Consider the following 26825-nt stretch of genomic DNA (forward strand, 5'->3'; position numbering starts at 1 on the left):
AGGGAGTTTTTTTCCTATGCAAAATCAGTAGCAATGGCCTTATGCAAAAGTATTAAAAATAGATGTCTGCCTGCAATTTGACTGATAAAAATGATGCATTTTAGTTAGAAGGTGTTTCTCAGTGCCTTTTTGTGAAGGCATAGCAGGGATAGATGAAGGACTGGTTAGATTATATCACTTTTGATAAGATGTCAGCATTACTGGATTGTTATCTTTTTACAGTGACTCAAAGAAATTTCTAAGGTGCACATTCTGGTTAAAAAAATCTCAAGTGAAAGTTTTCATGTAAGGATACATTTTAAAAAAATGTCTAAATACTGAGGTGAACTGTGCTGCAGTGATTACTTACTCAGACACTGAAGTGCACATCTCTGAAAATGAAGCACAGCTGAGATACTGCTTTGGGACAGGCAGATGTTGTACAGGACTCTGGGCAAATCATTGAGCACAGCTCACCTCCTCAGCTTTTACAGACAGATATTGTATTTCTCAGGGTTTCTTTTTTAAATTTTCAGTTTTGTTTTGTAAGCTGTGGCAGGGTGGTACATTAGTTTTCATTATGAAGTGAGGTTTTTTGCAAATGAAGACTTACCTTGATGCTTACCATGCAGCTCAACATACTGTGCATTGTATGTGCTGAGAATAGCAGGAGTTTTGGTGTAATTCCAAGAGGATTTCTTCACATGGGCAATTTTCAGCATCATTGAACACAGGAATAAAAATCTCAGTTTGTAAGATTAACTGCAGAACAATTATTCGGAAGAGCTCAGAGCTACACAGTCTGAAGAAAGGAAAAAAATGGAAAGGGTAGAAGACTCTGAGATCCAGGCAGTATTTTTGTTAGTGTCTGATCATATTGTGTCTTTTAAAGCCAGAAAAAATATTCTGATCAATATGAAAAATTTTATTATTATAAGAATGTATCAAAGTTCTGATTTTGCATTTACTAGTACCTCTCATTGCCCTGGAAGACCGTGCATGGTGGCAGAGATCTTTTGTCCATAGCTGTAAATGCTTGCATGGGGCCAGTATACACATAGGTGTGTTTGGGGTGATTTTAGCAGCTGCCTTACTGCCTTCCCCGTGTGCACCTGCAGGCCTGGGGTGGCTGCATTCCTCAGAAAGCCCTGGGTGACGGGATTTGGAAGAGTGAATTAAGTAGAAAGTATAAGTCAGGCTTAAGCTGAGCTCTTAATTGCCCTGCTTCTTTCAGTGGAGATTGGCCCACAGAGTGGCTGTCTCCTTACTTTGGTGCAAACCTCCAGGCTTTTCACTCCTGTCTTATGGGAAGGCTGCATAGAAATATATGGGAAGTAGCCAAAGAAGTCTCTTGTGCGTAGGACACAGTATCAGGCAGCTTAGGGTCTTTGGTTTTGCTCCCATTTATTGCTGATTTTGTGGCAGAAATAGGAAGGATCTGTTTGTGTTACATCGATTAGTGAGGTCTGTTGAGAAAGAAATTGATGTATTTTATAAGCATGTATGAATATCGGGACTCAGACTAGATTAAGTTGTTTTATATTTACTGGGAACTGAGAATTGAGGGAATCCTTCAATTGATGAAAAGAACAGAATCTATATTTGTGAAACCTCTTTATTTTTCTTCTCCAGGGAATCTGTGATCTATAAGATGCCCTAACTTTTCAAGGGGGATAACCATTTAAAAAAAGCAACCGTGGGAGAAAAGAAAAATACAGGTAGCTATTCTCAAATGAAGAGGTAAATCAATTTCATTAGTAACACTGATTGCATGCAATTTTAGGAACAGAAAATCTGGTAAAACAGGTGGACGCTCATTAAATTTTTTCTTTCTAAAATAAAAATACATTTTAAGAGGAGATGGAGCAGGTGGCTTCAAAGAGAGTGGTACTATTTTTAGCCTTCTAATTCTGTGATGTAAATTAATGTCAACAGAATTAAGGAGAGTTTACTGGTTTCCCATTATGCTTTTTTGGTACACTTCTCAGTTTTAACAAGGTAATTGTAATAAATTGTTTCTCTTAAGTCAGGCACTGTGGCCATTAGCAATTATTATGGAGAGAATTTTCAAAAGCTTCTAGTCTTGGCTACTGTTAAAGTCAAATGGGAAATAGCGGGAATTGTGCCACAATTTGGTATGTTTGTATATCCCGATTGTTGTGCATCTTTTGCCTGGAGAACTAAAACAGTGTAATTTTTTCAAACATTAAATAAAAAAAATTAGTTGTGTTTCATGCCTTTAGATAGATAATAGATGCAGTGTCTTATGGGGACAGACAACTCAGCCAGCAGCCAAATCTAATCTCTCTTAGTCATTGGAACACTGTGGAGTGTGGGCTTTCTCCTTCTGCTGCTTCTTTCGCAGCTCCAGCCTCCACACGCTCTCGTGGCTGATTAGAAGCTCTTTGTGCAGAAATGTGATTATGCTGGTTGAGAGTGCAGGGGCTTGTACATGTTACAAATTGGGGCTGGTAAGTTCCTGTAGCACCGCCTCAAACATCCGTATCTTGTAGGAATTGTGTAGGAGAGGCAGGAGTAGGAGCTCCACCAAGTTGGTGATAGACCAGACTGACAGCGTAGAAAGCGATGGATGGATTTGTTGTCCTGCATTGCTACATAAAAATCATATATATTGACTGTAATGTCAGGCAGGGCGGCAACCCCATTGCTTAATTTGGGACGTATCATTTCAGCTCATACAGGGCTTTTCCTTCTGCTCTGCCGGAGGCAAGAGCTGGTAGTGCTAATTACCGGATTAAGTGGAGGAAAGACAAAAAGCAATCTGTGGTGTGTCTCTGTCTTCACGCACTCTGTTCCCCTTGCTCGCTCTTTTCAATGCCCTGAGGGTGCCTGCTGTAGAGTCTAATTGCTCGATTTGGTGCGTGAGAGAGAGGATGTGACACGCCACCCTGCACTTGTGTGTGCTCTGGCCATTTGGCAGTGACAGAACCCAAGCAGAGGTCGTGTGAGGGCAGCCAGAGGAGCGCGGCCGTGCCGGGAACGCAGTTCCACTACACTGGGCTCCTTTCATGCCTGCCGTGTGAATGGGGGTCAGCTGCACCAAATGTCATGGAATTAGGTGCTGATTTTATGCAGACACATCTAAATGGGATGGACTGAGGAACCCCACCCCACGCTGGAAACAGTGTTGTGCTTTCAGGGGAAGGGGCTAAATCTTGAGTGGCTGAATGAATGAGAGTGACTTGGGAGAAAACAATTACAGGCCTGATCCTAGAAAACCCTCTCACTTGCTGTTTGTGTGACGGAAGCCTGGTGACTTACTAGGGAGCCCAAGAGTTCAGCAGTCACAGATGGAGATGCTGAAAACATGTTCCTTAATAAAAAAACCTTGTCAGTCTAAGGAGGTAGGGGCTGTAATCTTGTATGCTTCTGTTTGTGTGTTTGCATTTAAGTCTACACTCTCTGGGCTGCCTTGTTTTAGCTTTGTTTAGGTTGAAGTGTAGTTCATGAAGGTGCAGTTTTATGCTGACATGCCCAGCCACATACAAAGTGTTATAGGTCCATTTACAAAAATCCTGAGAACCCAGTTTAATTGGTGAGTGTTGGTGGGGACTTCTATGGGAGTTTTAACCCATGTGCTTTAACTCCTACAGCTGTACACTGCCAGTGGCAATGTGACACTTGAAAGAAGAGCCCACAAACATTTATGCTACAGCTGTACTGGTGGTGTTGGCCATTTTACACTTTTGCAGAGATGGTGGAAGTGAGGGAAACCTTTAGAAAGCAGCTACATTCTTTCTGAGAATGTTGTATTAAATGTCAAGTATTTTCTCTTTCTGTATTCCATCAATTTGATAGCTCACAGATTGATGCATGGAATTTCAAGGCTGTCTTCTGTTGTGTTTCCAGTGAATAAATTTTCACCTTATAGCAGTTATTTTCTTAGTCTTTAAGTATATGACACTGTGTTTAGATTGTTAGATTTCATTCCATCTGTATGTCCCATATGTTCAGCCCTCCTGCTGTTTGTGGTCACCATGTGAGGGAAGGGACATGAGTAGCTGGAAAGGATTCTTGCTGATAGCTCCACAGTCGTAGTTACAGCTGTGTATTGTTGAAGACCTCTTCTCTTACCCTGTCTCTGGGTAGCCCAGTGCAGGGTTAATTGCAGTGTTTGTGCAGTAGCGAAGGGCCAGATTTAAAGGTGTCTTTGTGTTTCCTGATATTTCAGCTCAAATAAAGAAATATCTAAATTACAGTTAAAGGAAAAACAGTTAAAGGAAAACAATTTATGCTTTGAAAGGTTTCTCGTGTCCTTGTAGTGGATGAACAACAGCACAGGTTAATGGGGAAATTTTCCAGGCTGAAGTGTTTTGAAATGGAAGAGAGGGCAGGCAGAGCATTCTGGACTTTTCTGAGCGTTTTTGTCAATATACAAATAGTTTCAGTTGCTTCAAAGAGGATCGGTAAATGGAATTACTGAAAAACAGGAAAAATGTGTTTGATACTTTTTCATGCTCAGTTGAACTTTTTGTTCTGTTTGCATTTACTTCTCAAATTTAGAATCAGCTTCCAAATATACTTGCTCTTAAACAAAAGCAAGGCTGACAACCAGGAGAAGCTTTCTTAAGAGTGGTTTCCTTTCCAAATACTTCTCTGGGAAAACATGCCTTTCAAGTTGGATCCTTTCCTGTTGCCTGTGTTTGTCAGTTAGTGGCTGAAAAGTGAAATTCTGAAGCTATTAACTTTGGGTGAAACTTAACCTTTATTTTTCAGATAAGGGAAATAAGTTGTTTTTTTTATGTAGTGTTGTGCCTGCACTTTTGTGTTACAAAATGTTTCTTTGCTGGGATGGATTACAGTTACAGTGTAGGCAGAGAGTTGTCAGATTGGTTTGGCAGTTTGATGCAGTGCATGTTCTCCTTTATGCTCAAGTTTTTACCCTTCCTCTGCCAGGGTACCCTCTTGACATTGGTGTTTTTAGCAGGAATTAATTTTCCCCGTTCTTAGCTGACATACATCTTCTTTGCTGTATAAATGCATCATTAGATTAATCTGTTAGCTAATACATAGGATTATCTGTAGTGTGGAGTTGTACTTCTTTAGAACATGAAGCCTTTTAAGTAAAGTTGAGGAAATGTCCTGGCTGGTGCTTTTGCCCTGGTTTCTATCCCAGGTTTGTTAAAACATGCATTTCTTGATCTCTTTCTATCCTTGCCTGTTTTATTGGTGCTGAGAAATCTTGTATCAGGAGTGGTCAGGAGGCTTTCTGAGCCCCTCAGTCTGACAGAGGTCTGCTTGCCCCAACACATTGCTATTCCAACAGAATTCTGTGGGATTCTTAAAGGCAGTGCTCTAGAAAGTCTTGTTACCTTCCAAGTGATCAAGCCAAGTGTACTGGGTTTTGCCTGGAAGGCTGGAGTTGAGAGTGTGGATTGCAGATGTCCCTTCTGAGCTTTTGTGCAGGGTGACTGTCCCATGGGAAACAGCTGAAGTTTTAAAATGAGTTTTACTGCTGGCACTCAATAGTAAAAAATAAATGCTTTCTTTTATTCACTTTTATAACAATGTCCAGCTGGGCATAGAAACTTACCTAATATTCATATTTTTATAGTTAAATAACTGTTTTGTGTTGCTCATGTACTTGGTGCCTTGAAACACTTCTGGGGCTGAGCAGAAAGAAAAACTTTTCCTACGAGGAGTAGCAGTTGCTGGATTAAGTTGGAGTGATGGGTAAGTGCATAAAGTCAAACCAAATCCAGTCTTCTGTGTACAGTTGTTGGGGATTTTTTTGTTGGGATGTTGTTTTCAAAAAGTGGTATGCAAAGACTGACTGCAAGAGCACAGCTTTGCAGCACAAGGGTCTTAGTCACTTGCTTTTTATAGCTTTTCTCTGAGGGAGCCATCTGCATGTACTGCAATTACATTTCCAGATCCCTTAAAGATGTTTTCTAGTCCTTGTTTTACTGCTAGGTGTCAGTGCAGCAATCAACTGTTAGTGTTTGTGCAAAGCAGAGGAGGTTTGTGCAAACAGTAGGTAAGCTGGTGGATTCATCAGGAACTATAGTTTATAGAAATAATGTAGTTCAAAGTGGCAATAAAATTGGGAATAAAAGTTTGGACTTTCAAGCAGATGAGCATTTTATATGATGTAGGTGATATTGCTCATACTGTTGGCTAAGCTGAAATTATATGAGAAGAGTAGGCTCTGTCATAGGGAACTGGAAGTCTTCCAGGGTAGTTCTGTTTTTCCAATGCATTTTTAACCCTCAAATTAAAATGCAGTGATAGCATTGTATTTGTATCTTCAGCACGAGTCCAGCCAAGGTGTCAGCAGCAAGGCCCCCCAGGATTTTAAACAGTTGTGATCTGAAGGGCCGTCTTAACAGAAGTGAAGAGGATTTTGTCTGCTTGTTCAGTCAAGCCCCCAGCATCTCATTTGAGAATGACAAACAATAGAGATGCTTTTGGTGTTGTCTGCAAACCAGACAAAGGGTCAGCAATCTGTTTCATTTATACAAGCTGCTGGTTTATAGCTGCCTTTCTTTTTTCTTTTTTCTACTGCCAAAGTGTGGAACGTTTGCCTGGGAACAAACCCCTCAGGTAAACGGCACTGTGACCATTTGTTGCCTCTGGTTTGTTCCATGTCACTTGTGTTTGAAAAGAAATTCAAATCACAGTTTTGTTTATTTTGCCCTTGTGAAGTGTGCTATTGCAGAAAGGACAAATTGATGCCAATGCCTGCATATTTTACTTTTATTGGAAATTGGAAAGATATAGTATAAATACAGATACTAAAGGCTGGATTAGTGTCAACATAATTAAAAATAGAGCTTAATTTGGTGAATAGACTGATTTAATCTATGTACAGTAACCTCTAGAATTAGTAAGAAGCAACACTGCAAGACAAAATGCAGAGCTGAATTAACTTCTGGAAAAGAGTTTCTCAAAATTCTGGTCAGCAGACATTGAGTGTCTCTGGAAGCTGCACTCAGAGGTTTTTAGAACCATTTCTAATACATAATCTGAATTTTTTACTTCTGGGCAGTTAGTGTAACACTCAGGAAATAGTGATATTGGCTAAAAATACTACTCTGTTCAAGACATTTCCCTCTCTTGCAATGATTACAAAGTGCAAAGCGATGAAAAATTTTGGTCAGTATTTATGCCACATGTGTCTTGTAATTTGTGTGTCCAGATTACTGATAGCATTTGTGCATGGGTATTAGAAAATAATTTAGATACCTGCCTATTTAGCATTTGGCTTTATTTTTTTCCCCCTACATCTCTCTGAAAAATGAAATTGACACGGGTTTGGCTTTTGAGGTTCTCCTTTTGTTTATATTGACAAAGTACTGCTGGCCTGTGTACATCTTGGGGCACCTTTGTAAAGTGAAGTGTTGATGGGCTGTCAACTGTTGATAAACCCACCACAGCCCTTCTGGTGTCTGCTTCTCTCCTGCATCACCCCACACTCGGTGTAAGTTGATTTATTTCATGCATTAACATATGCCAGACCTTTGGGCATTTGCCATTAGAGAATTTGTAACTCTCACTCAGATGAGAAGTGTGATAAGCTATACAACCACATCATATTAGGGCCAGGATTTTGGACACCTGAACTTGGCTTTTGGCACGTTATTAAGTGGCACTGACTCACTTCCTACCTTTTCAAGCTATGATTTCTTCATATATGTGGTACCAGTAGCTTTCAAATGGTTTTGAACATTTTATTGTGGGAGACTAGAAAGAGAACCAGGAATGAGCGTTTGGTGGAGGGAAGAGGCAATAAAGCTGTTGAGAAAGTTCCTAGCAAAAGTTGTGTGTGTATTTGCATTTTGAGGGTGTGTTCACCATTTGCTTGATGCTCACTCTTTTCTGTGCTGGTTGTTTTTTTCTTTTTTTGTTGAAAGTGAAGGGAGACGACCCATCCTTGTTGATCAGCATCGAACTCCAATTTATTGATCTCACACATTTTTATAGTGGTGTTAATTAAGCTCATGCATATTGCAAAATCCAAGCTCATCATAGGTCACAGATCAAACACCAACCCCTCCCCTTGTTCTCAACACCCGTGGTTTGTTATTGAAACCAAGATTTGTGTTCTCACCCTGATATGAAAGGTTCTCACAATCTCCATGTCTGTTCCCAAAACAGCCAAGGACAGAATGTTTACTTGTTATTGAAGACAGGCTTGAGAACTTAGCGGTTTACAGAAACAGGCTGTGAGAATTTGCTCCTCACAGCTGCCTTTTACTTTTCCATCAGCTGTATATGATTATGGCATGTCTGAACAAAACTCTATAAGCCATTTCCGAGCAAAATTCTCCAACTTTTTTTTAAGTAGAAAGAGAGCAATGTTAAATTGTTTGCCGTGAGTTTTTCTGTAAAGCTGGTGGTGTTCACTTGCCTCTCTGTTCAGACTGCTTCAATCTTCTCATTCCTCCCTAATCCTCCACGTGTTTGCTTCTCTGCAAAGCCAACACATGAGAATGAATCTCTGACATTTGAATTTTCCTATGAAATCTCTGAGAAAGAATCTCCTGTGAAACCACCTGGGATGTGGCAGCTTGTGTAGCTGGGATAGAGGATTTTGGGACTCCCTCTCTGCAGCCTACAAGCACAGCTAGAGGCTGAGACTGCCTTCCCAAAAGGAAATGCTGAGCATTCAGAGTATCCTGCTGCATTGACAAGCCAACCTGTTTGTGTTTCCTGGCTCTGCACTCTCGATGTTCTCAGCTGTTCAATCAATTGAGCAGGCAATGTAATTGCCCATTTGTTACTAGGGAAAAAGACTAGCTCAGATTGTTTCTGTTTGCTGTATCAAATGCCTGAAGTAGATGTTACAACTTTACTGCTTGCAACTGATACACAGTGAGCACTTGTGTATCAGTTTCCTAATGAGACTGAGTGTATTCTCTGGATTTTTATGGGTGTGGTGTTACTTTTCAAAATTTTAGTGGAACAGTGGCTTCGGGAAAAGAATGTGAAGACTCATGGTGGGGATGCACCTCAATAGTCTGAAGCTCAGGTCCGGGGGTTTGGGATGAATAAAATTGGCACAGCAGAAGGAGGAAGACAGACAGAAGAGGCCTAGCTGCCCTCAGGGACTGGATGCTGCTAACCCTGGGCAGCAAAACAGACCTGGAAAATGACCCATTTGCAGTTCTGCTTCCAGACCTTTTCCCTTCACCCTGGCTTGAAGTAAAAAATGCTTTCTTTGCCCTTATACCTCTTCTTATACCTAACTTGTATGCCAGAATGAGAAGACTTTGCATTGTCAACATGCCTAAGATAAATGATGAGTGTAATGATAGAGGATGTCAAATTCAGATTTAAGGTTTTTTCCCAATTATCTAATTTTATTTTACACTTTTCTCCTGCATGTGTTTGTATTTTAAGCCCTTACTGTTTATATATGCTACTACAACACCACTTACATAATTTTGGGAAGGTTTTGCAAATAGAAAACGACTTCAGTCATGGATGTTGGAGTGGCAAGGACCGAGCTAGAGATGGGATGGTGTTGATGGGAACAAGGCTGGATAGGAAAAGCAGAAGGACATGTAGCACTTACTGTAGTTGAAAAGCAAAGGCAGGGAAGAGATCTTTGGAAAGGTGTGTACAGCAGGATTTCTCAGTCTTTCTGCAGAGTCTTTTGGGCTCAAGGAGAGCCCAAAGAGAGAGGGTGGTGAAACAAATTCCAGTAGAGAGTAAAAAGAAGAGGAAGGATGAATATATGTGAGATGAGTGTACCAAAGTGACTGTGAATGGAGATGTCCTTTTACTTCAACTCTAGGCTTTTTGAATGTTTCTGTGTGGTAGTGATGGGGTATTTACCTTAATGGTCTTTGATTTTTATATGGGGGAAAAAAAGGTACTAGCTTTAGGAAATGAGCTAGAAACAGAAATGTTAAGTTCCCAAAAGCTTTTATTGAGGAATTTTACAAAGTGACTGGTATGTTAAAATCTTTTATTCCTTAAAATAAATCTGCTCCAAATTAAGTATTTTCTTTAGGTATCAGGACCTGAGTTTGAAGTGTCTCCGTGTGCATTTGAAAAGAGTTAAATTTATTTTGTCTAGGCTTGAGAGGAGTTGTTCAAAATTTGGAGCAAGGGAAATGGGGCATAATTCATTCTCCTTTTTGTGTTTTCCAGAATATCAAGTTCTGTGGACAAGAGGAGAGGGACTTTAGTCTTAAGGGACTCTTGCTCCAAGCTGATTGGGAGTGCATACAATTGCACCACCAGAAAGCAATAAAATAAATACATAGAGCAACAGTAACAGAAAGCAGATGTGTTGCTTTTACAATTCAGGAACTGGAAAAGACAGTAAGAAACTGATGGCAATTGACTCTGCAGTGGGGGAGTTTATATATCTTGCTTTCTAGTCACACGAAATGGAAAACCCCATACTGGTGAAAACAAAACATACATTAACAGCTGTAGTGTTTTGCTCTGAAAATTGGGGTCATGTGTGCTTAATTTTTCATTAGAAAACATCATGCAAAGGATCCTTGCAAGATGGAGCAGACAGCTTTTCTCACTGTGTTCTCAGGTCTGTTATACTCCTTTGGATAATTCTATAAAAATCAATCAAGCCTCTGATTTAGCTGAGAAAAATGTGTGGAAACTGGGAAATCTTTTAATTTTTTTTTAATTCCACATGTGTGGGTTTTGTGTCAGGAAGGAAAAGATTTTACCAAGACAGTTATCTGTGAAATATAGTATAATGTTTTTTAGAGACTGCACATAAAATGGAAATGGGTTTGACATCCTGTATTCTATGCCTGAATGTTGACATGAACTAAAATGGTAATTAGTCACCTACGCAGCATCTTCATCAGCACCTTCACTCACTGACTGTAGTACATGGAGTTTTCTTGCTGCTAATCTCGAGGCAAACAAGAAATGGGCTTTAGAAGAGAGCATTAGCATAGATGTGTAAATGTATAGGTGTGCTTTGGGCAGTTTGCCTCTCCTTTCATCAGCACACATTTTTAGCCATGTGAAAATGAAATGCTTTAACAATTCATGTTGAGAATGGAAAAGTCATTGAAACACTGGGGCATATGGAAACAGAAACAAGAGCAGACTTATGGTACCTCCCTTCCATGTGGTACTGGTCCAGGTGAAAGCTGTAGAGTTGAGAGGATGTCCTATCTGTTCTGCTTGAGAGAATGCTAAGTGACATATTTTAAGCAGAGTACCCATCAGTGGCACGAAGGAGAGAAGAAAACTATGTGTAACTTTGATTTCTACTTTGGTGCTCTTTCTCTGTCAGAGCTACTTAAAAGCAAACAAGGGACAAAACCAACAACTAAATCCTTTTTTGACACAGACAAAAACTGACACATACATTAAGCTCATTTTTTGCCCTGGCTTAAAAAGCAAAAGGACTTATTTGTCATAAAATACTTCAGAGAAGCAGTGAGTATTGCAGCTAAAATAACTTTGATTGAGTCTGAGCACAGACTGCTACAGAGGAAGCTCTTTGGGAAAAATTGTCCATTTGGGGTTTTAGAGTTCAGCTAGGAACTTGTCAGCGCTGCTTTATGTATGTACAAAGCTCAGGAGCTGTGTGTTTCCCTGACTGTATTTCAGGATGTGAACTGCTCTACTTCATGCTGTCCTGATCACCACTGTGCTGTTGGTAAAACACTGCACCTTCTGCTCTGTGCTGTGCTGCTTGAATCACAGCAGGAGGCCTTGCTCAGTGAGCAACCTACAGTGTACAGGAATGCTGTAGTGCCATAGGAATCCTGCTAGTCTCTATGCTAACTAACACCATGCACAAAATTCTTGTGGCTCCTCAAAGAAGGGCAAGTGAGAGTTTTTCACACTGCCAAAATACAGGACTTAAACACCCTCCCAACCCCCCCCCCCCCCCCCCCCCCCCCGCCAATAAACCAGAAGAGCTGTAGCCTGAAAGCTCTGGTTCTGAACTCTGACAGCTTTGGCAGGCTTTGGCTGGTGTGTTTGTGTTGTGACAAGCAAGGTGAAATGAGGTGCCTGCACAAGGCTTCCACCTCTCACAAGTGTTTAATGTAACCACACGTGAATGTGCACTGGTTTATGCATGTGGCACATTAACCTCTTACTGCTTGGCTGCTGCTGTCATCCTTTTAGTTGAAAACTGGTGCCAAGTTATTTAAGAATGTCAGCTGAGGTGAAAAATTCCCTATGTTTAGTAATGGCTGGTCAGTCTATGATTAAGTGCCTCTCAAAGGATTTCTGGCCTTTTTGTTTGCCCCAATAGCCTTTAAATGCAGTGCTGTGCTGTGTGATGATGCATCCTTACCAAAAAAAGAATATTTTTACTCTATGCAGGCAAGACTGAGAATAAAATATGTATGGCTTGAAATGCTGGTCAGTTCAGTTCAGAAAACAGCATGTGCATTTCACAAGCACACTAACAATACAACTACTGCTACACCTTCTACTTTTAAATACATATAATCTTTATAGAAAAGAAATATAAGAACATTTGGGTTTCATTTGTGAATTGAAAACTTATGGCTGGGAAAATACCACTATGCAACTGGTTTTTTGTAAGGCTAATGCTCCAGAGAAATGTTTTAATATTCTCCTGTAAATTATTATATAAAAAAGGAAAGAAATGAAGGAAATCAAGATTTTGCATGCTCTGCGGCAGTGACCATTTATGGTTAGACCAGATGGTCTTATTAGATGTCTGTGGAGAATTGAGGCTTTTTCTCTGTAAAATGAATTGTTGATAATGAGGTAAACTTCCACCTTTTTATTGCTCATTGGAATTTCTTCCAAATAATTTTGGGCTATGCAGGAGTTTCTTTCATAATGATCAAGAAAATCCAAAGTTATTCCTGGTGAGAGGTGTAAGTCTTCTCATGAGCATCTGTTTTCTGCCAGCGGGGTTACAGAGAGCATTCCTGTGGGTTTTATCCCCATAGCAGGCTGTGTTTGTGCCAGGGTGGGCCCTTCCTAGGGTGTGACTGTAGGGGCTTAGGTGAGTGGTCTGCCTCCCTCTGTATTTTGTCTCAGGCAGAGCAAGTAAAGTTTCTCCAGGGCAAGAGGCATTTAACCAACAAAACATGCATGCAGCAATCTTTTCCTGATTTCAATCTCCCAATGAGTGTCAGTGTAAAAACTTTCTAAGCCAGAAGCTGCATCAGAATCACATTTCAATAGCTATGGGCCATCTGTTAATTACCTATTTTTTTCTGCATGCCATTATGCTTTTGATTTCCACAGCATCCTGTGATAGAATTCATGATTCCATTCTGAATCTTTTGTCTCCTAATGGATCTTGCTTTTTGTTCTTCATCTGCTCAAAAAAGCATTTCTGGGTTAGGATGTGGAGAGGACAGAGCAGCATGTAATTTCTTATCCTTTTGGAAACTCAGAGAACTGAGAACAGAACTGTTCTCTTGGCAGAAACTAGACAATGTTGTTTTTTATGTGTTTCAGTTTAGCACAGTACAGTCTGATTGCCCAATCTGTAACTGGGGTGAGCTCAGCCTGGCTTGAGACCTGTGTAGTTTACTCTAAGTCACCTTTTACAACCCATGAGGTAATCTTACTCTTAGGTCTCAAGTTCTGCTGAAGGATCAGGACACGTGACTGGATTAAATTTATATAAATTTAATCCAGTGAAGCTGGGCCAGACCTGTAGCTGATACGTATGAATGTAAAGTTACACCCATATGCACTGATCAAATACTTCCATTCTAGTTTTTCCATGCTTGTTCTGTTCAAAACAATACCAACCTGTTCACAAAACATAATGTTTGTTGCCTCTTTACAATTTGCCACTTCCAAATGTAACTTAAGGATTTTTACAATATGTAACTCCCCCCTGCTGCCCGCCCTGTTCCTTCAGCTGTGGTGCCTTTGGCTGTGCAAGAAAGAAGGAAAGGAGCCTGTTACTGCAAAAAAAGCTGCATTTGTCTGAGAGAGATTTGGAAACTTGAACAGCTTTATCTCAAGTTTCAAATAATCACTGCAGTCAGGAAGATTACACACAATCTTTTGGCAAGCTTTATACCCATAAAAAAGGGCAGTTTTGATACAGGTAAGATGACCTTTTTTAGCTTTTATGTGGTGTATTAGAAGAGGCGGTACTGACTTTCTCAAATCCACGTCTTGTACTTTATAAATAATTAAGGCTGTTGAAATAAGACTTTCTTGACCAGCAGTCCTGCTTTCTATCTAAGAAAAAATTCCATTTATCTTTTGTTAAAATGCAACCAAGCCTGCAACAGTTTCCTTTGAAGAATGGTGACTTCTAGTGTTGTTCAAATTTACAGTCATGACTCTTCAAGTTGAAAAGGAAAAGTTTTGTTCCCAGTATGCGTGGTCCTTTGGGTAGCTGGCACAGCACACTTGGAGGAGAAAGTTACAGAAATGCAGGGGCTACAATTCAGGGCATTGTAGTGAGTGTATTTGCTTGATAATGAGTTACAGATATCTTTGTAATACAAAGCTAAAATTGCCCCCTCAAAAAAGGTGCTTGTAAGGAAGGAGTCTTTGTTTGAAACTGTTGAAATCACTTCTGAAAAAGGTTTTAAAGTTTATATTCCTGCCTCCTCCCACTTTTAAACAGAAAAGCACTTTTGTTCTGTTTGCAAAAGAGAAATCACTAGGATTCTTCATTGTTTACACAAATCTTAAGAGAAAGGGTCTTTATGTGCCAGAATAAGTCTGTACACTGCAGTGTAGAAAAATGACAAAGAAAATAAGTTTTATGTTTGAGCAACATTCTATTGCATGCCCTGAAACTATAGTGAAAATAGTTTTCTTTTTAGTTGGCACTTATAAAATCAGATATGCAAGTTGGGCAGATGGACATTTAGAGATGTGCTCATACATCTACTAAATGTTTTTTAAACATGTTACGTGATTGATACTGTATTGTGCCAAATATGCACTAATGATGTTGGGAGATGGAGTGCTTATTCTGCCTGTTTTGCTTGTTTCACTGATCATTAGTGTAGCTTTTGTATGGAATCTCTGTAGATTTGGAGGGAAATGATGCATTTTAAATTATTTAGTGGAATGGAGAACACGGATGTAACAAAATCAAAGGTGGTTGTTCCCTTTTTCATGGTGGGGGAAAGACCATCTCTTGAGTTTGGTGCTGTTGAATCCCTGGGGATGGGGGAGAAAGGAAATGGATCTTCACTTGTGAAACAGTATCAGAAAAGTTAGCAAATATCAGCTGCGGGGCTTTTAAAAATTTTTAGTCTTTCTAACCAGTATTATTATTTTTCTTTTTTTCCCCCTCAGAAATGAGGGGTTATTTTATATGGACAGCATTGCTAAAACTGATAAATATGTATTTAGAATTTTTTTAAAACACTTTCTCACTGGGAGAGTGCTGAGAGGGCAATTGCTTTGTGTAGGCAGTGGTGATGCAATAGTGAAATAGCAAACAAAAGTGTTGTTTGACTGTGGAGTTTGCTTTGAGTCCAACAAACTCAAAAAGAACCTTGTGTGCTCAGTACTGCTAAAGTGGCACCTACTGCACCTACTGTTCCTGTGTGGGACATCCCCGAGTTCTGCAAGTTTTAAATTCTTCAACTGAAAGTAGTTGAATTGTAAAATAAACCAGATATGTATTGTAAAACTCTCACTGAGCGCCCCTCAGTCCTGATAAAATTATTATCCAACAGAGTGGATGAGTCAATATGTATCTTTAAAAAAAAACAACAGACAAAAACCACCACTGATTTCTAATTTCTGGTTTTTTTTGTTTCATTTTCCTTTAGTTCCTTGGCATAGCATTTCTTGGGATTGGATTGTGGGCATGGAATGAAAAGGTAAGTTGAATAAAGCACCAAAGTTTGTTTTTCCTCTTTATCTCTCTTTTTCTGGTGAAATATTGAAACAGTAATATGCTGCATATTTTGTGTTTACACACAGTTTCTATGGGAACACAATCAAGCCTCTCTGTCAAATAAAAACCTTAGCTTGGGTCACTTAGAGGAACATGGTTGCAATCTTTCCCAAGAATACCTTGGCAAGAAATGGTGGCTGACCCTTGCCCATAAACTAATGATTTCAATCCTTGCACACTGGCTGCAGCTCAGACACCAGAGCACCCTGCTGAGGCAGTATGGGCAGTGTGTTCCAGCAAGGGAGGCAGAGCCTGCACGTCTTAGAAGGCAGCTTCCTGAAAAATACCTAGCTAGGCTTTGCATTAACATAGCAGTTAATTGCTGTTCCTCTTGAAAAAACAAACCCAAAAAAAAAGAAAATCAAGATCAGCCCCGAAAAGCAATGCAAACCTGAGGCAGAATAACTGTTGTTTTTTCTTGTGCAAATGAAACTGGCCACTAGAACACCCTTTGTTGCAAGACTCTAAAATCAGCTTTGAAATGGGAAGTGTGTGTGTGTGGAGTGAGGGGGCAGGGAAAGAGAAAACATTTCTGAACCAGAACCCAACTTTTAGTTTGCTTACTGCAGAAATTGGGAAGAAGATAAAATGTCAAGACATAATTTACAAAACTAGTCAGTATGTCTTGGTTATTGGATGTAGAGTTTGGCTTGCTAAAAGACAACAGCTGAAATTAAAGTCCCTATTTCCTTTTCTTCTTTGTTTAAAAGATTAAAAAGAATAAAACCTGGCTGTTAGCAGTGCTGTGTTATTCAGTTGCATAATAAGTTTTTCTTCTTTTAATGGAAAACACGGAGTAAGTTATAAATTGATCTTCACCTAAGACATAATAACTGGTGCTTGCAGCAGAACAAATAACAGATTTGGAAGCTCCAGAGTTCTGCCTCTAAAAAATTCAGGACAAATTTTGAGTTGTTACCTTATATTCTAATTGCTCTGTATGTGTGCCTTGGAAGGAGATCATCACAAACAGTAATGGGATATTAATTACTGCACACTATGTACACCTATATAGATGTGTATGTATATTTACATATACATACATACACATATATATGTATATTTATATGTATGCCATATGATACTGATCTTGGATGGCTTAGAAAGAGGTACTGTGACTTTTTTATTCAGCAATGATGTCAAAGCATGTTTTATTTAATACTCTGAACACACTCTTGGAGCTTGTACCTATGTCTAAGTTCCAGAGAGTGGCTTTACAGAGGAGATTTGAACATTTTTGTATCATTACAGTAGGTAACACTAATGATTACTCTTCAGAGTGAATGAGCAGGTAAAGGAAAAACAGCTATAGTGTTTGAAGTCTAAAGTATGCCAGTCTTAGCAGCTACAAGGTGTTCTGGTTTGTTAGGGTTTACATATTTTCTGTGTGGGAAAGTATGTACCCTTTCCTAGGGAAAATGCATCAATTCATAATTGCTAATGGCCAGAAGCCAAAGCTCCTGTTTTTATGTGAGATTTGGATATCTCAATCAATGATCAAGTAATCTTAAACCATTTTTAGTCAGATTCTGAAAGTGAGAGAAAATGCCATGTTGTTTTAAGACAAGCAAATAAAACCATCACAGTTTAATATGCATTAACTCAGGCTCCATATGTAGTAGGTTTCTTGCTAAAGTAACGAGTAACATAAAATACTGTTTATTGGTTTAAAGCATGGGTTTTTCCTTGAAAAATGATCATGTTTCCCCACCTTCTTTAACTGTTTTATTCTGAAGTCCTTATTATGGATTGTTTCAGTTCATAGTTGTAACAATCAAAATGCTGTATAGGTATTGCTGAACTGCAGAGCTCTTGAGCACAGACAAATTTGAGTTTGGTGGAAGAATTATGAAAAAATTGAATTGTTTCAAACCAATTTGAGTCTTTTCTTTCACTCAGGTCTTTAGAGGACAGGCAGTGGTCAAAAGCTGCTGTCAGCAGGATCAAGTTGCAGGTATTCATATGCCCTGTGTTATTTAGTGGGGGGAAGATCAGTTAGATCCCAGACAGAGGTTTCTTACTGCTGATGAGGAGTTGAAGATGAAATCCAAGGAGGTGAAGCCTGGGGCTTGAGAGATATGTAACAGAACTGAAAAGCACTTCTCTAGCTAGGCTGCTTGCCTGGGGCTAGGGTGGATATCCCCTAGGCGTTATGGGCTGTTGTAATGGTACACCCTATGACAAAAAAGCAGCTCGTCACAGAAGGACCTGGTGTACACAAAGTCAAACATGAGCCAGCTCTGTGTCGTGGTGACAAAGAAGGCGAATGTATCCTGGGCTGTACTAGGTGTGTTGCCAACAAGTTGGGAAAGAGAATTCTTCCCCTCTATTCAGCACTGGTGAGGCCACACCTAAGCCAGTTCTGGGCTCCCCAGTCCAAGAGGGATGCCGACATACTGGAGAATTCAGCAAAGGGCTGAATAGATGATGGAGGTACGGGAGCTTCTCTCCTACAGGGAAAGGCTGAGAGAGCTAAGACTGTTTAGTCCAGGGAAGAGTAAGCTGGGGGGATCTTAATGTATGGAAGTACCTGAAGGAAGAGCACAAAGAGAATGGAGCCAGCCTGTTTTCAGTGGTGCCCAGTGACAAAGGCAATGGGCACAAAATGAAACACAAGTGGTGTTTCCCCTGAACATCAGGGAGCACCTTTTTTTTATAATATGAGGATGACTGAGTACTGGCACAGTTTGCCCAGAGAAGATTTGAATGAAGTCTCTGTCTTTGGAGATTTTTCCAAAACAATCAGGACATGGTTCTATGCAGTCATAGCTAGGTGACCAGATAACTTCAGCCACTCTGTGAAGACTTGCTGTTTTCCCTATGAACTTGACTGTATCAAACTTGAACTTGACACTGCTGTTGTGTAATGTGTAAATTTGTAAGGGGTTTTTGCAAGAGTAGGTCTTCAGGACTCCTACTGTAAACTTCATTTGGTAGTGGGGAGGATTTTGATTAGCTTCTGTTTTAAATTGTGTGGCTTTATATTCAGCTGTGTGGTTTTATAGCCTGGCCATCAACTTGTATATACTTTTGTTGCTTCACAGAATCTTTTAAAGGTAAAAAGATAGTGTTCCAGATCACATTAAAACTACAGGGTGTAAAAAAATAATCCAGACTTCATAGGAATCCTATTGGCTTCTGGTTAAAAAAAAATTTGGGACAGATTTGTGGACTTGGTGCCTAGTTTCTCTTTTTTTGCTAAGTTGGCTTGAATTCTTCCCTTTAAACTTTCTTGTGAAGAAGAAAAGCACAATATCCAGTCTTGTGGCCTTCCTTAAGGCCTTTGCAGGGAGGCAAAAGAGCTCATTTGTCAAGTAGGCAATAGAATTGGCTTGACAGCCAGTGAGCCAGCCCTAGACAAAAGCTGGGCAATTAGCATTCTGAGCCATGAACCTGAAAGAGAGCTGGGGGTGGGGGCAATAAGCTCTGGGGATGAATAAAGCTATCTATACATGGTGGCCCTGTATAGGTCACAGTCTCGCAGTGTTTTCAGGCATGCTAGGCTTGGGCTTGTACCATTAAATCGTTCATCCATGGCAGCCCATTTCCCCCCTCCTCCCTGCACAGTGACATGAACATTGTTAGCATACAATACAAAGAGTCTGTGTGAAACCTCAGCAACTTACAGCACTTTTGCTCTGCAGCGGGGAAGAATGTGTATATTTAATTGTTTTTCTTAGCCACTTCAAGTCGTGTCCTCTGGTGACTCTTTAAAAATAAACCAAGCTTGTACAAAATGTCGATTTCCCTCCTTGGTTGTATGTATTAGGCTGTTTGTGGTGTGATACCAGTAGGTGCTTGGGAAAATAAGCTTCCTGGCTACCTGCTGGAGATTTGTGTTCCAGAGTAGTGAGCTTAAGTGATGAATTGCTGTTATGTCTTCTGAGACCTTATAAGATTGTCCATGGAGACAAGGAAAGCACTCTGGTTTTGGAGTAAACTCTTAAGTAGGAGATAGCAAAAGTAAGACAAACTAAAGTAGGGAAGAAATCTTTCAAATTTTGTTGATTAAATGTCATTTGTGTATGAAGCTGACTGAAATGAAGAGGGAGAAGTGGAAGAAGCTGACAATGTACATGAGTTTGGCTTCTCAGGTTTTCCAGTTAAATCAGCATAACAATAAGTTGCTTCAGCTCAAAAGTCAAGTGGTGTGCAGTTTGGTGTTGGTATCTGGGTGCCAGCATAGTGTTCTTAGTGAGCAGGAGCTCTAAATCTGGGTCTGAAGTTTTAAGATAGACTTTTACTTGTCTAAGGTGATTTAGGTCTGCTTTGGTGTTCTTGGACAAGCTAAACTCTGTACATGGAAGCAATCACAATTTGTTAGATCAAACCTGTCTCTCCTTGCCCTGAAGTGAAAACTAAAGTTGTTTTCAAGAAAAAAATTCTCACTTCTCTTATTGTCCCAGTGAGTGGCTGACAGCAGGAAGGAATGCTGCACTAGTCGCTCCATAATTGTTGTTCTTCCAAAATCACACAGTTCTTCCATTTGTGAAACTGCACATATCCTGTGTTTCTTACAGGCTGAAGAATACCCAAAGCCTTTATCTTGCCTCTGAGACAGGGCTATGTGTGGGTTTTGTAGGACTGGAGAAGAGAGGAGGAGATCCACTGTTACCTTCATTTAAATTTCAGTACATAAAGATGTGTAATCTAAACAGGCAGGCTCTTGAATGATTTGCTGGTGTTCCAACATTTTATAGTCATTAATCCTGAAAAGTCTAAAAATGTGTATCTTGTATGTATTTATGCCAGTTATGCACCTTTTGAACTCTGCTGTGTCAGCACAAGAAAGTTAGACTAGTTCTTCTCCTCCCTTAGATACTTGAAAAATAAAGTTCTGCTGCTATTATGGTTTGCTGTGGGAAATGCAAAACCAACAAAAATCAAAGAAATGAGATTTGTAAACATTCCCCACCTAGTTTCTTGCTTGCAGAGACAAAATTCTGCAGTAGAATTAATTTGGCATGTTTCAATGAGTATTGTTCTGTTCCCTATGTTCATTCAGATACACAGCATGGAGGAACTGCATGGAGTTTGACTAACAAAGCAGAGACATTTTTCTGTTTTAAAATCATGCATTTGAAAATACTTTTATTTACTATCACCTCCCAGATGTTGCTGTTTGCCAGTGATACTAAGTCCTGCAGACAAGCCTGTGGAAAGGCAAAACCTCTGTTTGCAAAAATTGATGTTTCAGAAGATCTTGTATTGATGTATCTTTTTCTGCATTTCTCCTGCATTTCTTATATTTATAATGTGGGACGCTTTTTTTTTGTTTGTTGTTTGTTTGTTTATGTTTTGTCCTCCCAGTAATGAGATATTGCAGCAGAGAGGTTTTTCCCATCTTGGAGGAAATGGAAAATAAGAAATAGTGGATTTCTTCCATCCTCCTGTAGTGTTGAGTTTCCTTCTTTTACGTGCATCCTGTGGGCCAAATTCCACATACACTCGTTATATCACCTCTTTGTTTCTTAGGCTGATGATTCTCCCGAGTTGGCTCTAACTCATTATGCCTTGAATTTTCATTATTGGGTCAGCTTTCCAAAATTGCTGCTGCCTGGAGTGCTTTCAGTTGGAGCCATTCTCCCTTGTCCTGCAGTTTGTGACTGTGCCTGTTGCAGCAGTAGCTGTCCTGGAAATGTCACTGGTTTGTTAGTGCACTTGTGACTCCCTTAGGAACCCAGGAGCACATCAGGTTGTGTAGGTGTGACAGCACTGCTGCAGCCAAGATGTGTGTCTGGCTTTGGGCTCAGCATGGGAGGGCTGTTCCTGCTAAATGCAGGCAGTGGGGACCAGCAGGAGAGGAAGTGGTGCTGAAGATCCAGCTTGCACACTGCAGGTTTTTAAAGGTTTGAGTTCTTTTCTACCTAGTTCTAGTGTGATCTTGTGGACTGAATTCTTGCTAGTGTTTTGGAACATGAGCTGTGTTCCAGATCCACATCCTCATTTATAAGTAATCCAGCCTGTGTGCTCTGAGATTGTTCCAGGTGTGAGCTGAAGCACAGCTTGTGTGTGATCACTTCAAAAGGACTGCTGGGTATGACCTGAAATATTAATGTAGATGTGCACCAAAGGCAGGAGCTGAAGTCAAGGGTCTGTCTCTGAAAAGTGGTACAAGGTGTTCTGATGATCTTAGAGTACAAGAAGGAGAAGGGGTGGGGTGTGCACCCTTATTGCTTTTGTATGGAACTATTGCTTGTATGGAACTGATGGGATAAAGTCAAACTATTGTGCAGCTATAACACCAGGAGGGGCATTCACAAGCTCCTGTGTTCAAGACCAGCATTTTCCCTTTGCCTTGTTCTCCCTTGAGCTATAAATGGGATGCTGCCTGTAGTGTGGAGGGCTCTGGCCATGAGGAAAACATGACCTGAGGACATGTCAGGCATCTCTCAGGCTTTTTTTTCTACCTGTGCTCACATACCAAGAGGAGGACTGCAGTTTTGCAGGAGTTTGTTCTGCCTGGCTTGGTTCTCACATTTCCCTGTGGGTGGAATGCACCCTTGTAGTGAAGAAAAGAGCCAGGTCCTAATAATTTCATTTGACTTCTCCTGAATTTGGAGTGGAGTGGAAATGTGGAGTGGAAAAGAAACTTTCCTTTTCCATCCATGCATCATTGTATCCTAATGATTGAAGTACATTTCACAAATAAAGGAACTTTTCCCCAACTTTACTGTTCCTTATTTTAGTTCACTTACAGATGATGCTTTTATTGTTTCAGTACACCAAATAAATTTTGGCTTGCATTGGATTAAAATATTAAATAGCCTCTCATGGACTGTAATGTACAACAGGCTATGGAGGGTGGAGGAATAGAGCAAACAGATGAGCTGGAGATCAGCCATGGAACATGTCCTGCTGGCTCTCCTTGTGGGACTGCAGCAGAGCCCTGGGTTGATATCACAGTGAGAAGTAAATCACTTGAGTATGTAGCTTTGTACAAACAAAGCATTTCCTGCCAACGCAGATTACACACAGGCCTAAACTACCGAGTGATGTGTGTGTATTTAAAAAATAACCATACTTCAAAAGGGGAATGCATCTAGAGGAAAAAATTGCTCATCCTTTTAGTTGTTAAAGTATCAGAGAACATGCAACAATTTAACAGTCATGGCTGTAGTGGGCAACTGCAGCAATTTTGCTGAGGAAAAATTTGTAGAAAGCCTTACTTTAAAATATTTACAGGTGGTTTGCATGAGAGAAGGGGACAGTCACCATATATTCCATGTCTGACTGAGCAACCTGAGGATTCAGAGCACGTGGTGGAGGGTGCAGTGTAAGAATATGAAGTTACTGATCCTCTGCTCAAGCACCTCTGGAAATGTTTCCTTCTGCTAAAGATGGGTTGAAGACAGAACTGGTCACTACCAGATGTTTGTACATCTGTCTCAAACTTTTCCCAGGAGTAGCTGTTGCAGCAAAAAAAAAAAAAAATATATTGTGGTAGGAGGTGTAGTAGGTATTATAGAAACTTGTAGTGGATAGGAAGTGTGTGTGCTTAAAGGACTGTACATTTAGATCTTCTTAACAATATAAAGTGAGATATTATTCCCAGTTGTTGCCCTGCTGCTTGAAGCAAAATGTGCTTTTCTTCAGGGTATTGCACTGCTGCATCTTGAGAGAGCTTATTTGTAAGAGTCCAGTGTACAAGACTGTAAAATTGTATTCTAAGCAGGAAGCAGTAATCTTCTATCAGACTACTTCTGTGTATCTTGACCTGTAATCACAGGGCATTGTCTGTGTTTCTCATTCCCACTGCTAGCTATTGTTTTATTGACAAAACCTATCTGAAGATTGTCTCTAGATGTCTCTACAGAATACTGCTAACTTGAGGTTCATGTGCAGAGAGCATTTGGAGTAGAATGCAAATTAAGCAGTATGTGCTTTGCATTGTCTGGATGTGTTATTTGGGATTTATCCAAGTTAGACTTATGATTGCCATATGTGGACTAGCAACAGATGCACATAAAGGTGCTTTCCAAGGACAGCAAACAATGACAGATAAAGCCTGTGTTGATCTATGCAGTTTGTGTTGGATCACAGCTACCCTGAGGAATGGCCAGCCAACATGTGGCATTACAGGCGGCTAAGAGCCTGGCAGTTCTAGAAAATCAAGTAAAGGGAAGTAGGGCAGAAGTGGAAAAACAGCATAAAACTGGCTCAATAAATTTTATTGCCATTGAATTTCATGTGACTGTAACAAAATGCAAAGGAATGCGTTTCTCACTACCACTTTTGTATTATGACCGTCTTCTCAAACAGTGTTGTCCACAATTGCAAGCTGAATTTTACTTGTATTTCTTTTTGTTTGAATTTGACTACTTTCATATGGAAAGAAGTTGATTTAGCATAGTAATTTGCTTTGATTTTTTTTTGTTGATTTATTTGATTTTGTTTACTTTGTTTTTAAGGAAAGACACAGTGTTTTATGAAGAGAGATTTAAATCTTCATCTTTTTCAGCTTTTTTAAAAAGTAAATACAAGTAATAACAAAGGCAACATCCTTTCTCCAGTGACTAGTTTTTTTCACTCTACTACACCACAGTCCATTAATTCAAAAATTGACTAATGTTAAAAGAAAAGAGTAGTAGTGCTTCCTTCAGGGCAGAATTTATTCTCATCTTATGGTAACTATGTAAGCACAGAGGAAAGGAATTGAAAACTTTGTGAAGAAATAATTTTAGTAATTGTTTTTCCCCTTGAGGCAGAGCTCAGGCTTCTTGACTTGTGTAGGGACAAGGCCTCAATTTTTTCAAAGGTGTGTTGTTATATTATCCTGTTTATATTGCTTGTTATTCTTAGCCAGAAAGGTGACTTGGATTTCTTTTCTCTAACAAATGTAATGAAACAAAAATAGTGGAAAAACTTTTGCACAAGTTGATGTAAGTGTTAATGGTAGGTAAGTGTTCATTTCATCTTGGTGTGTATCATCTCTTCACTGAGATGGTACCAGAAAAAGGGAAAGGCCATCTGCTCCTCTTTGATAGCAGTGCTGGCTCTGAGTTGTGTTACCTTGTTCCTTTCATCTCTTTTTTGCTTTTTTAATGAATGTCAGTAAGGCTAGTACTATATGATGTAGGAGGAAAGTGATGAATGTGATTTTTTTTTTCCATCTCTGGCAATAGCCTTCTCTAGTAGGAGGGAAAAGAATATACTTAGCAAATGCTGTTGGATTATTGTTGGTATTTTAGAATTGGGTTGTAGTCAGATTTTTCTTTGGGATTTGGCCTTTTCTAAGGCTCCTTGATGTGTGCATTGGTGAAATTCACATGTATATTTTATTTACTCTGTCCTTTTCTGCAGAATTAAAAGCTTTGAGCACTGTCTATATTTACTGTTTGCTCAGATTTTGCTTCGGGAAGTCTATGAAAGTGATTGCAGACTACATGGAGTAATGTGTTAGAGATATTGGTTACATGACAATTGATATGTTTTGAGTATGTATGTGTATATATAAAATGAGTATGTGTGTGTATATATATAAAATCACAGATCAAAGCCACAGCTGTGAACAGTCATCATTATCAATGTTACTTTAAATTTCTGGAAATGAGGTTATGGTAGCATCCTCTTGCTGTGTTGGGACTATTTCAAGGAAACAAAGGGGTATGAGCAGGAATTAGAAAAAGGATGAACTGTGGAGTTTGGCAGATAAGGAGCTGAAGATGTAGAGATCTCTGTTGCTGCTTCTCAAGGACTTAGAGGAAGCAGTAGTCCAAAGCACTCAGTCTGAGTTCAGGGTTCTGTGAGGAACCACAGCAGTGTGCTTTTCATTGACCTACAGCACTGGGGAGGGGAATGAAGAAATAGTGAAACTTCAGCTTTTTTTTTTTTTTTTCTGCTGAAAAGCCTTAGGAAACTGTAATTGTTCCTGTGCAAACTCACTGGAATAGGGTAAACTTTACTTGTTTCTTGATATGACCCATCTGTTCAACATCACCAAAACTCTGCCTAAAATGTCTTCAAAAAATTTAAATAGTTCCTTAGGATAATTGGTGTTGCAACCCAAGCTTTGCTTTCAAGGCAGAAATGGCATTACAAGCAGACTGTGCTGACTGTCATATCTAAAACACAGCACATGTGGTCTAACATATGATAGGTCTATTCTAAGTTAATGTAAACTATGTCTCAAGACAAGTTCTTAAATGGTCTTTCATCCAACTAAGAGGCTTTGACATTTTCAAATTCTTCCTGCTAGCTAATTAGTCAGTAGCCATACTTTATTTCTAGAATGAGGTTTTGGCTCTGTAGATGCCTGAAATTGAATTGGCCAGATTATGTATTATGTCAAAATTTGTTGAAAAACTTTTGTTGCAAGATAGTGTCACCTAGGAGCTCATTTGTAATTTCTGACAATTGCTGTAAATACTGAGAATAAATGCTAAATTCAAGGTAGTTTTATTACTTTTAACATGTTTTCTATATAACATGTTACTGTGTGTTTACATAGATGATATATATGATACATAAAATGTGTCTCAGCATGGGTAATAGGAGTGAGTTAAGTTTTGTTCAAATATCTGTTCTGAGTTTCTGGCAGACTACTTATAGCTATATAAGCAGAAAATGCCCTGTGGGTTTCTCACAGAGAATTCTTCAAGAACATTTTGTTACTCACTCACATATTGATTCAGAAATATTCCACATAATTGCACTTTTTAATCTCTTTTGGGTTACAAAGATTTTCTTAATTGTATTTTCTTGCTGTACTGCAGAACATTTATTTTGCTGTCGTCTTTTTCATTTTTAAGAAGAAAAATGCAGTCAGAATTTGTACAACAGAAAGCTGAACGTACTTTTTATCCCTTGGCATTGTCTCTTTCTCAGGGAGTGCTGTCCAACATCTCCTCCATCACTGACCTGGGAGGCTTTGATCCTGTTTGGCTCTTCCTAGTGGTAGGAGGAGTTATGTTCATTTTGGGATTCGCAGGATGCATTGGAGCTTTACGAGAAAACACTTTTCTTCTCAAATTTGTGAGTAGCTTTTGCAACTTACATTGACATTCCT

At 39.6% G+C, this 26825-nt stretch overlaps 1 protein-coding gene across 1 annotated transcript in view; it reads left to right on the forward strand.

Moving 5' to 3' along the window:
* TSPAN5 (tetraspanin 5) overlaps positions 1-26825 on the forward strand; it is an 80639-nt gene that overhangs the window by 40584 nt on the left and 13230 nt on the right. Inside the window, exons 2-3 of the mRNA XM_058803427.1 lie at positions 15690-15740; positions 26645-26791. Of these exons, the coding sequence (XP_058659410.1) occupies positions 15690-15740; positions 26645-26791 (198 nt within the window). The remainder of the gene's footprint in view (positions 1-15689; positions 15741-26644; positions 26792-26825) is intronic.

Source organism: Ammospiza caudacuta, chromosome 4 (genome assembly GCF_027887145.1).
Source record: "Ammospiza caudacuta isolate bAmmCau1 chromosome 4, bAmmCau1.pri, whole genome shotgun sequence".
Classification (NCBI taxonomy): Eukaryota; Metazoa; Chordata; class Aves; order Passeriformes; family Passerellidae; genus Ammospiza; species Ammospiza caudacuta.